Source organism: Drosophila willistoni, assembly GCF_018902025.1.
Source record: "Drosophila willistoni isolate 14030-0811.24 chromosome 2R unlocalized genomic scaffold, UCI_dwil_1.1 Seg167, whole genome shotgun sequence".
Lineage (NCBI taxonomy): Eukaryota > Metazoa > Arthropoda > Insecta > Diptera > Drosophilidae > Drosophila > Drosophila willistoni.
This window is the reverse complement of record NW_025814050.1, coordinates 17529004-17541687: the sequence shown is the minus strand read 5'-3', so window position 1 is coordinate 17541687 and position 12684 is coordinate 17529004. Positions and strand designations below refer to the sequence as shown.

Genomic DNA, 12684 nt, shown 5'->3' with positions numbered 1-12684 from the left:
ATTATATATGACATCGAAGAAATATATTACAGCGCCTTGTTTTAATGTGATATTCAAACATTAAAAGAAGTTTACTCAATAATACTCATACATTTTCCACAAAAAATTGACTTTATTTCATCCTAAAGGATGTCATCTCTGTATAATCCTATCGTATAACAAAAGGACTTTAAGAATGAAAGGCCTACTATAGAAGGCTCACGCTACCCTCTAGGAATAATTACTCTGTCAGTAGAAACTTGCTCGGCTTTTAAGTCATTCCAAACTCAACACTCTGAAATCAATTTAAGCATTCATAACAATAAAAGTTCTTTGATATTTCGTTGCAATAATTAGTGGCAATAAAACTTATTAAACCGTATTACATACAATCCTAGTTTAGAACACTTTTTTCTTTCGTATAAATCTTTCTAAAATATGTTTCATTAGTTACACATTTTAATTGCTAAACTTAACTGGTTCAAATTTAGTTGAAGAATTGTTCAGATAGCACTCTTGCAAGGGTATCAACAGATCAGTCTGAATATTTTGTCAACATTTTGCGGTGGTTATCTTTTTCCTTTCGTTTTTGCGTAGTATCTTTTTTTTTTTTTTTATGCGCCATAACATGTGCGGAGAGTTTTAATTGCTACATTGGATGAATATAGTACATAGACCTACAGTTAGAAGTAACGACCTCTGTTACAAAATTTGTAATGAATTCTAATGTCTTTCCGAGAATCCTTCTGTTGCCTCCACTTTCATCCTTGTTGCCGCCTAAAGGCATGCTACACATTTTTCGGACTCTTTGCGCCTTTATCTTTTGTGTGTTGAGGCTGCGTCACATAAAATCGACACAACATGCATGCAAGGGCGATTTACAGAGAGTCACATTGTTTGCTGACATTCTTTAGTTGTCCTAAAACAACCTCATCATTCTCATATCCTCCACACTGGCCACCACCCACCCACAGCCCCAACCCCCATACCCATCCACATCGTCATCATCATCAACAACGTTTATGGCACGCCCTTCATGCGCTCGAGTCATTTGCCAAAAAAAAAAACTTTTCTGCTGATGTTGCCTTTGGGTGCATTTTATAACTGGGCAGCAAATATTTGTCATCGTTTCTTGTTACCCTCTTTCCACAATACACTTTCCCTGCCCCGCACCCTGCCGACCTACTCCCCTAGCATGCGTTGTCTGTCTGGTTGCCATAATAATTTAATTTAGCTCAAATGAATTATAAGTTTTTCTTTCCCCATTTCGATGGAGAAAGACTTCGTCACAGTCTCGCGCTTCAAATTGAGTGCTTCAAACTTTTCTTTCTCTCTCTCTTTCTCTCACTATCTTTCCCCTTTATTTTTGTTTTCTCTGCGCTGGTTTTCTTTGCTTTTTTTCTGCTAGTGTCCTCCAAACTTCTTCAACAGAAACAACTCAAACTCACTCGCTCTCAAATTAAAGTCAATTTTTTGAAGTCAACCGCCAATTTGCCATGAAAAGCGGAAAAATTGCATTGCATGCAAATAAACACGGCAATAAGCATAAACGGCAGCTTGAGGCCATTGTATGAAAGAGTTTCCATTTTTCCAAATCAGGTCGTTTATACCGAATAAAAACAATCCAAAGAACAGGTCACAAAGGTTCACTAAGTTAGCTACAGGAGCATTTTGTTTGGATGTAAATTTTAATAAATCTATAAGCAACTTATATTAAGTCTCGGCGACTATTAATATTTTTAGGTTTCCCAATTTATGTTAAGAACATTTTGCCCAATATTTAGTACTTAAACTCGTATTGTTTAGAAATCTGCATTTTATCCTTAAAGTATGCTACAAAATTGTGGAAATTGTTTCTCAGTGTTTGGATTAATTTTTCAATTTTTCTTTCCAGTTTTTGTTTTTGATTTCTGTAAAATGTGTTAATTAAAAAATTTCTTAATTTGTGTAACCGTATCCCGAATTTGTTTTTCTTTTTTTATTTTCTTTGTTTCCATCATTTGATTTAAGTTAATTGATTTTCTACATATGGTATGATTTCTTAACTCATACGTCTCAAAATTAATTCAATTTTTTTAATTCAATTCTATATTCGATTTTATTTTTTAATCAATTTTAATTTTCTTAACTCGATTTCATGATTGGATTTACATACAATTTCCTATTCGATTCCGTGTTCTTTATATTTACTTGAGAAATTTACTTGTTGTTCCGATTAAGTATAAATGTTAAAATATTTTAACTAGAATCGTTCTATTTCTATTTTGAATGAATTCCAAATCTTTAACCAAAAGTTTTATCCTTTCTTGTCTAAAAAAACTTAAAGAAAAGCATCCGAGGATCACTTCATTTCTTATCCCTTACAACTGTATAACTCACTATACATTAAATATCTATTTTTTATCAATTTTGTAATATTAGTCAATTTACTAATTAGTTAAAAGTAGTTTTATAGACTTTTTGTTATGCCCCACTTGCTAAATTGTAGGGTACTTTTGAGATTTCTGTAAATTTTTATTGGATGAAAAAGTAAAGGCCACAAAACTTTGGTGCAACTTCAAAACTAAGGCACAGATTGCTCAAATACACCAATAGACAATATGTATATAGACAAGGCCCACACAGACACACACACACACACACAAAGATAAATAAGCAAACATAGATACACATACACAGCCACATGCATGCATATTCCAAGAAACTTGCATACGAATTTCGCACAGTCGTCGAAAAGTTTTGTCATTAACGTTCGTCGAGTGTCTATATCTTTCTCTCTGTCTGTCTATCCCTCTTGTCTATATCTCCCTTTCTGTTATTTTATGTTTCTCTTGTACTTTTTGGGTACAACGAAATGCAAAAATGACAGACAATGGGCCTCACAGACGCACACACACACGCACATATACTCATATATACCCAAACTAAATAATGTTATTACAACAACAATAAAATTAAAACTTGTCTCTGGTTGAATGCAATGAGAGAAAAGGATAGAAACACATCAAGAGAGAGAGAGACTGGAAAAGATAGAGTGAGTAAGACAACACTAACGCCAAGTTGCAATTAATTTCATTTAGTTTTTTGCCACACGCCATTTTGTCTTTGCCCCGAGGGGTCCTACTCTGTTCTGGTTCTGGTTCCTGTTTTTCTTCATCTTTCCCTTCCTATGAAAACGTTTCTAAATGGGAAAAGTTTGAAGTTGAAGGCACAAAAGTCTTCGGACAAGACAAATGAAATGAAGGGCCCAACTGCCAAGTGAGAGTGAGATGGCCAGATAGATGCCAAGTGAGAAGAAAAGTGGTAAAAAGAAAAATAGAAAACACAAAAAGAAAAATCGTCATCTCAAAATGGTTCAACCCTTGCATACCCTGCAAAGAAATATCCTTTAGATAACTAATGTTCAGGTCAATGAAATAACAAATTCTAAATTGTACCATCTTAAATTAGAATTAAAAAATTGACTTGAAAAACTGATTTAAATATAATCAAGATGTATGATCTTGACCTCTAAAAGTATATACCTCTTTTTGTCGGGGGTATCAAAAGAAAGAGTCCTAAAAACGCAGCCATTGCACTTTGCGGCCTGGCCGGTAGTTTCAATTTATGAGAGAAAACTGTGTTGCTAAGCACTTTACATATGCTTAAAAGAAGGTCTAAAAGAATTAAAGGCTGGCAAATTGTGGTGTTAACTGAGAATATGTATATCTGTGTGTGGACACTTTAATGGCAATTAAGTTGGTAAGGTTTTCTCTGAGCTCTTACTTTGAGGAAATCATCTCGTAGATTTTATGACCTTTTCTGAAATGTCTTGAAAAACTTTTGGCTTCTTTTTTAAATTAAAAGTTTCGTGTCCAAACACTTTGACGGCCACGAAATAATAAGTGATACACAATATGGCAAAACAATAAAAATATAAGGCTAATAATTAGAAAATAAGGTTAGCATAAAGGCTTCAGACATAAACGTTTCAACATTTTCAATGAGTAACTGTCCCCTCAAGATTACTTAAGAATAGATCTACATTCCAGATTTTCTTCTCGACAAACATTAGTTTATCTTTCTTTCTCTCTACTTATTTATGGGTTTATTTTTCTCTGTCACACTCTATAGTTTTGCTCCGGTCATCTTTGATTTCTTTTGTAATAATAAACATTTGGGAGGGAACTACTTCTTATTACAATATTTCCCATACCAGTCTTTTTCTGTATATTTTTACAATTTTATAAATCTTTTTTTTTAAAAAATAAAATTTTTGGCCGAATTTTGTTTGGTTACGTTTTGGAAGAAAAACGAAACCATTAAAAGAAAATAATTGTTTTGGGGATGGAAACTTACCGCTATAACTCATGGACCAAAAATTAACACTTGTTCTTCTTTTCATTCCCGGTTTTTCATTGCACAGATGTACCAGACATTGTGTGCCAGGATTATGCAGTGCCTCATATGCAGCAGTTGTTGCCGAATGCTGCTGCTGCTATTGGTGCCTCGGCCGCAGGCAATCCACGCAACTCGCTGAATGCATCGCTGGGTGGGACGACATCAGCACCGCCCGTGCCGCCGCCACCGGAGAAGTATTATGCAGCCACACCAATTTGCAGCAAACCAGGAGCAGGAGCAGGAGTAACAGCAACGGGTATGACGATGACGATAACTGGACCACCGCCAGGCTCTCAGAGCAGCGGTTCGTTGAGTTTGAGCTCCTCGACAACGGCAGCAACCACGCCCACCGGACCCGGAGGGACAATGGGTGGCAAGCCACATCATTACAATTTGGATATGAGCGCTAATTTTGCCGACATCAACGAAGAGCTAGCCAATTGCCAAGTGCAGGAATTTCCACGTCAGTCGCTGGTCATCGTCGAGAAGTTGGGATCAGGCATGTTTGGTGAACTGCATTTGTGCGAAACAAATGTGCTGAAGTAAGTACTCCATGATGTTGGTTGTTGTTTGCTGTTTGCTGTTTCCCCAATGAGCCTCCCCTCTAATCGTATTTCGAGTGAGGGCATACAAAAACAAAAATAGGAGAAAAATACTAGCTTAAAACTCGTGGCCAAAATGAGCTGCATTATTGGGCTAACATTCACCGCATTTGGATGTCGGCCTTTAACTGCAGAGCCAAACGTTCAATTTCCAATTCGCCAAAAGAGAGTCGAAATGCACTTTCTTTTCTTTGATTGTTTTTGTTTTGAAAGTTGAATACCGAAAAGAGGTTTAAATGCAATTGCTTTGAGCAATACCCGTGCTGATTGATTCCATCAAATGGCTAGAAAACAATTGAGTTAGAGCAGAGAGAGATTTGTACTTAAGACAATGAACTACCATTGTAGTAACAATTTTTAAACTCCCAGTTCACAGGGAAGAATCTTGCAGGGATGGCCCCGTAAAATACTAAAACTTTTTAGTGCATTCAATTAACATTTTATAGTGAGGTTAAAAAAGGTTTCTAGACAACTCTCATGAACTCTATAACTATGCTATATAAGGGATATATTGGATATCATCAATTGGACTTTTTCTTAATGGAAAAAGTATTTGACGGTTATCTAAATAGTTAAGGAACACTTTTATGTGTCTAAAAAAGTGACATTGTCCCAAATTTGTCATAATATTACCCCCATTGGGCTGATTAGTTACTGCGACGAAGCAAAAGCTTTGATAAATGACGAAAGTTGAGTACCCTTTATTACTCACTTATTCGATATTAACATTAACACCAACATTTCATACCAACTAATGAACTCAAAATTTATTCATTTAGTTGATTCCAAAATATAGATTCGTAAACATATCTTCTGCTAAACAAATGTGGCGCTGCCTTCGAGTACTGACTAAAATTCTAGCGCTTAATGTTTTGGAATATCGATGCAAGGAACAATTATTTGTCCCATCGAAATTCTGGATTAGGATTCAACAATTTTTTCTTATTTTATTTAGCCCCTTTTTTTTGTTTTTGTATATTCGCGTCATCAAAGTGTTGGTAGTCGGAAAATATTTTGATAATTTTTCTTATATGTATATAGGAGAATGCGTGTTTTTTTATGTTCTGTTTATTCGCGACGTCACTGCGTTTGGCTGTACTTGGTGTTTGGCCTACAGGGCCAAAGAGATTTGCCAGTTAGTGAATCGTTTGATGAAACTTAAAAGAATCCACCGTGAACTTATGGGCAATGAAGTGCATATAGGTCGAAAACGTTTAATGAGTCATTTTTTTGGTGAATTTATTACATTCATGGCTTTTACGGTTGGGCTCCACGGTCATTCTCGCTTGACAATGGGTCCTCTGTATTATGGTCGTTTAATGGTTGCCCTATATCTTTCTGACGTGGCCATGATGTGGCATTACCATTTGATTAAAGATCTGGACGAGTTTCTTGAAAATGCATCACTTCAAAAGAAACTAAATTGGCTTCTTTGTCTGAAATATTTGGAGGAGTTATTACAATTACGTGCCAGTATGGAAAAGCTTGGTTGGGTATCCCATACACCCAGAATAATCGCTGAAATTACTTGTATAATATACTCCTGCGCCTACTTTATTGAGTACTGTAAAGGTCCAGGATGTGTGGATTTTTTGGTTGCCATACTTTTTCTTCATTGGCTCTGCTGCAATATGCTTCGTATCATCATGATGGCTCAGATGATTATCAAAATGGAAAGCCAAATAATTGATAAGCTTTATACTCTTGAATTACGTCGTTTAACAAATCAATTTTTTGCTAAAAGAGAAATATTGGTGAGGTATTTTGTAATACTTTTGCTTAGAATTCAATATAATATTTTTCTCATTTCCAGTTAGATCAATTAAAATGGAAGCGATCTACTCTTCAGGACAGTTCTGTAACATTTTTTAACTATATCTATATGAAAAAATCTCTAGTGATCGAAGTATTTGATTTCATTATTGTAAATGGATTCTTTTTAACCACTTTAATACAAACTTACTTGACTTTTCAAGAAAAAAATGAAAGACATTATATGTATTAGTAAAAATAAAAATATTAAATAAGAGTATAGACTAAATAACTTATTGCTTACGATTGTTTCAAACAAGTTTTATCAAATTTTTTCGTTAATATTGCTTCTTAACTTAAGACACTGATGGTTTTTCCTTTTAATGGAAAAACAGTTTGACAATTATCCTAATAAAGAGTTTATAACCAATAGGCAAATAAAGGAGTCAAGCCTGCTTTCATTGCTATTTAAACCTATAAACCGATTTTGCTCTTTGAAAAGCTATAGAAGTAACTTTTGTAGGTTTTCTTAAGGGATCTGAGAGTTTGTGTATATTTGCTATATATGTACATATTTCATTCGATTGTTGAAAACCGCAAGCTCCTAAGCAACCTTTAACATCTCTTATAGCATATTTGTATCCCTTTCTCTCTCTCTCTCCCTCTCTATAACCTTACCTTGTCTATTGTGTCTTCATGAATTGAAATATTTGCCCCTGACAATTGCATTTCCAGTGCAAAAATCAATTAGACTTCAGATCGAAATAATGTCTTGATGGAGCCCCATTGGCCTTTCAATATGCTACAATTGATTTCATCGTCTCTCTGTCTCTCTCTTTCGTTTGCTTTCTCTGTCTATCACTCTTTTCTCCACTGTCTGTGTGGACAATTTTGATAACTAAACGTTACAATTCGATTTGCCGGCTTGCTTTAATAGTTTTGCGGTTAGAAAGCCACAAAACGTATTACGTATACGTAATATTGCAGAGAGACGAACTGCAGCTGCAATGGAAGCCAACTCTGGGGGAAAAACGGGCAAACGACCGAGCCACAGAGCCAGAGAGTCAGAGCAGACATATGTATGCAAAATAATTAACACACACAAGCAGACGTACAGATAGACAGACACACCGTCAGAAACTTCGAGTGGTTGTAATGTCCCTTTACAGGGCAAGGCGTGGCAGTCTGATAAAATATTAATAGACAGCTGGATAGACAGTTATCAGACAACAGATGGACTTTATTGTCCTGCAGACAAAAACGCACACTCGCACACACACACACATGCAAATGAAAATTATAATAGACATTTGGCAAAAGTGGAAAATCAAAACCTGTTTGCTTGCAAATGAAAACTTAAACATATAAAATTGAATGGCTGGCAAGTTGACCACGCCCTCTTCTCATAAATAAACTGAGGGGTAAACAAAAAAAAACGTTAATAAAAGTGTGTAAATCAAAGGTAACAACAATTTGTAGTTACCTGGCCACGAGTATAAAACTCATCTCATCTGGCAGACATTCGGACTTTGGAGTGGTGATATTGTTGCTGCTGCGTTTCTTTTTTTTCATTTTTTTAAACTTTTCATAATGGAATTTCTGATAAGCTTTTTTGTGGCCATCATGTGTAGTTGTTGTTGCTGCGACTCCTGATGCTGCTGCTACTGCTGGGTGGTTGTTGTTGTTGTTGTTGTTACCACAGACATGACATTACCTGCAACAGAAGCAGGCATCAGCAATAGCAACAGTCCTGAACCTGATACTGAACCCCTTGTTCATATCGTTTTCACTTTGGTTTATACGTTTTCATCTAACCATTTGATGTTCACTCTGTGTGTCATTTTCCATTTTCTCTACGACTCTTATGTCTCTCTGTATATGTTATATATATATATAAACGTATGTGTGTGCATTAAAGTATTGCGGTTTTTGTCATTGTCAACTATTGTTATACGAATTTTTGATTTTTGCCTTTTCTCAACGGTAGAAAATGTCTGACAACATGTGTTTTTTTTTTCTATTCTCTCTACCCCAACCTCTTCCCTTCTATTCTTTCTCTCTCTCTCTTATTTGTCTTTCTGCATTGTCTAACCAATAGGACTTTTGCTTTGCGGTTTTGCTGCAGTTATCAAATGTTATAACAATGCTTTACTTATGCATTTTGTTACCACCAAAATGTCAGTAAAAGTTAATAGTTTTCAATGTTTCAGTTAGATACTCTTCGAATGAGGCAATCCTATATGTACGGAAGGCAGAGTTAATTTATTTCTTTCCTTGAAAGCCATTTTGAGCTCCCAGGTTTCAGATAATCTTAGCCATTTCGAAAATTTACTCAAATATTTGATTTATATTATATATATTCGAAAATTTACTCAAATATTTGATTTATATTATATATGTTCTCTCTCATATCAAATTGCAAACTCCAAAGATTGATCTTAACACCAATTATAAAGTTGGCCTTATATTTTTTCTGTTCTTAAATGCTACCAAAGTGAAGGTCTTTAAGAAAACTTTTGCATTAAGGAAGTTTTCTAACCTTTGCAACTATGAGGACTTCATGTATAGCGAAATGTGTTGGGAATATGTGCAGCATTTTGTTAACTTTAGATCCAAAAATAATAAAAAAAAAGTACATTTTCAAAAGCTAAACGATTCAAAAATCTTTAATTTTTAACTGTTAATCTTTACTCAACACTTAATAACTAGCGAATATTAATTACCAATACTTAATTCAAGTATCAACAACATAAAAGGAAATGATTGGTCCCCAATCTATCTAAATATTTTCAGTGATTCCTTCTAGTCTTACCACCAATTAAAATATCTAATGAATTTCGTCTTATTTATATCTTTTGCAGTGCTACTCTTGTGGCAGTGGCAACACTTCGACCCGCTGCGAGTGATCAATTGCGGAAAGAGTTTCGCAGCAAGGCAAAGCAATTGGCTCGTCTTAATGATACGAATGTGGCTCGTTTGGTTGGCGCCTGTTTGCGAGATGAACCGATTTGCATTGTTCAGGATTATTCCAATTGTTTGGGTGACTTGAATCAATTTCTACAAGAGCATGTGGCCGAAACCAGCGGTTTAATGGCCAACAAAAGTCTGAGGTAAGTTTTCGCGCACAAAATCCAGTTAAAATTTCACCCCATTAAGTTTCAACCTTATACCCACCATCAACTAATGTTTGTCTTTGGCGTTTCTCGTTTTCGTTCTTGGTCTCTTTTGGCTTGCTACTGCGTGCGTTTTTATCGTGTTTCCTGTACCGACGCCATTTGCCGACGCTACACTTCCGGTCTCGTGTTCAATGATTACACCGATCCAACCAAAAAAAAAAAATATATATATATGTATATATAATAAAACCAACCACCAACCAACAACATGCGCCAACGGATGTAAAAACTTCGTTAACTTTGACTCCCTCCATCGTACGCGAAAACTTTTCAAATTCTCATTTGACGTTGGCATCTTCCGCATCCGTTCACCATTCCCCCCCACCACAATGCCACGCAACAATCACCTTCTTTTAGCTATGGCTGCTTAGTCTACATTGCCACACAAATTGCATCGGGCATGAAGCATTTGGAGCAAATGAATTTCGTACATCGGGATCTGGCAACAAGGTAAGTACTTGAAGATAAGAGCCATCCACAGGTTAGACTTTGCTTGAGATGTGGGGGGAGAAACCTCCTCGCAGACGGGGAGGAGTAGCAACTTGATTTTTTGTCATGTCATTGCAGCAAATTGAACTTTAAGTTGCTTTTCTGCTTCTTCTTTGTTGTTGTTCATCTCATCTGTGGGGGACGAGTGGAGAAAAAAGTTGTTGAGGTTAGTTAAAAGTATGAAAAGGTTCGCATTTTTTTTATATATTTGCGCCAGCAAACTTTTTTGCTACAGTTATGGTTATAAATGTGAAAAAATTACATTAAACAATATTTAACAAATATAAATTCTGAAGGTACTATATTTAATCTGTTTGGGCTCCGCCAGTTTTTCCTCAGTTGACAAATAGAATGGAGAAATGGAACTTTGAGAGAAAAATCACTTATATCTTGCAATTAATTAATGTGTTTTTGTGATACTAAATATAAATATGTAAAATTTTTAAATATGGCTACCATCATTAATTTAGATTAAAACGTGAAAGATTAATTACTTAAAGCTAATAAGTTGGACCCTAATGAAGTTTTGCCCAAATAAGTATGCTATAAATTAAATAAAACGTTTCCACATTAATATTTTGGGCCAAAAAAAGTTTTTTATAATAGTTTTACATTTAATTGACAATTAATTTAAGACTTTGGAGCAGATTAAATTTCTTTTGCAAAAAGGTTTTTTTTATTTTACTTTGCATTTTTAAATGCCTGTACCATTCAAAGTCATTTTGGCTGATTAGTCTGGCAATTCCAATTTAATATGCATTTTTGATGACTAATTGAATTTGAAATCCAAGCTAATATATATTGTGTAAATCGATGGTAATGCAATGCTATAAAATAATCGCAATTCCATCACTTCGGCTCTCTCTAACATTGTCTCTCTCTCACTCTCTCTTTCCCTTGGGTGCAGGTTTCGTGTTACTTTAATGGAATTTTTGCTTACATTCTTTACTGCCAGGGCCAAGATAGAAAGCCAGTAAAAGTTATAAATAAAATGGTAATTCAATATATTGAACCTGCACCCCGTTTCACAACGTTTGCCCTCTCCGCTGGCCCATTACAAAACTCACTCACAGCTGTCTACACATTTTCGCATAAAATGTAATCAATTAAAATTAATTTGCTAATGAAAATGTCAACAAGGAGAGAGCAGCAGCAGCAGCAGCAGCCATTGTTGTTGGCCATGACGACGACAACGGCAGCAACAAGGACACAAGACGACTGACTGACTCTGTGGCTAGGTTCTGCTGTTGCCATTTATGAGCGAATTTTGTTCGCCTGCCCACTTTTTTTATTCCTCACCCCTCTCCTGTTGCTGCTCTTAGCTTATATAAATGAGCGATAGACATTGTTGTTATAGCAGCCCGTCTTCCCACTCGGCTTTTAGTCCTTAGTTCAGAGTTCTTGTCGTCATAACAAATCAATAGACGTGTATGGCATGCCCAAGAAAAATGCCTTTTGAAATCCAATAAGAAGAACCAAATTCCTTCCTTTTTTTCTCTCTTCATTTCTTTGCCATTCGTTTATCCAATATTTTTGGGCACGCAATTGTCAAACATGTCGTTGTCGATTGCATAACAATGCAATCCAATAATAATACCAACAACACAAGAAAGAAAAAAAAACAGCAAATAAATTGTACAGCAAAATGAATGTTTGGATAGGTAAGCAACATATCATTTGACAGCAATTGCTCCGTTCGGTGGACACCATGGCGTATGCGTGCTGTTTTTTTTTTCTACCCATATCCTTTTCTGTTTTTTCTTTTTTTTTGTATTCGAAATGGAAAATTTGTATTGCCTTAGCCAAAATGTATTGCAGCTATAAATTTTTGTAGACATGACAATTGCACAATATGGGAATTTCATACAATATGCTTTCTTTCTGTTCTGCATTATCTTCTATTGTCTGGTAGCATCAATTTATAAAGAGTTTAAGATTTAAATTTTGCATTTATAGTGTAAGTTGTGTATTTCTAATGGGCATATATTATGGCCTCTTAGTAAAAGGGAAATTGAAGCGTTTGATTATTTAGTTTGATACTACAAACTGTAATTTGTGGGAAGAGCAAGGCAATTTGTTAAATTTTGCTCCTGAATAGCTTCCTTCTGTATCGAGTGTAAACAATTCGGTTCTTGTGGTGATCAATTCAACATAAATTTATAATAAAAGTTAATAACAAGAAATGATACTAAATCTAAAAAACTATTTCTCTATGTCGCAAAGTTTTGCTTACATTTTTAAGGAAGTTCTGATTTGAAGTTGGGCAAAAGATCATCTAACAAATGTCTAGATTAAAGCAACAATTC

At 35.2% G+C, this 12684-nt stretch overlaps 1 protein-coding gene across 1 annotated transcript in view; it reads left to right on the top strand.

Moving 5' to 3' along the window:
• The window catches only part of LOC6642254 (discoidin domain-containing receptor 2), a 180986-nt gene that overhangs the window by 106489 nt on the left and 61813 nt on the right, over positions 1 to 12684 (top strand). The window contains exons 13-15 of the mRNA XM_023176043.2: positions 4385 to 4901; positions 9575 to 9823; positions 10247 to 10339. Coding sequence (XP_023031811.1) covers positions 4385 to 4901; positions 9575 to 9823; positions 10247 to 10339 — 859 coding nt within the window. The remainder of the gene's footprint in view (positions 1 to 4384; positions 4902 to 9574; positions 9824 to 10246; positions 10340 to 12684) is intronic.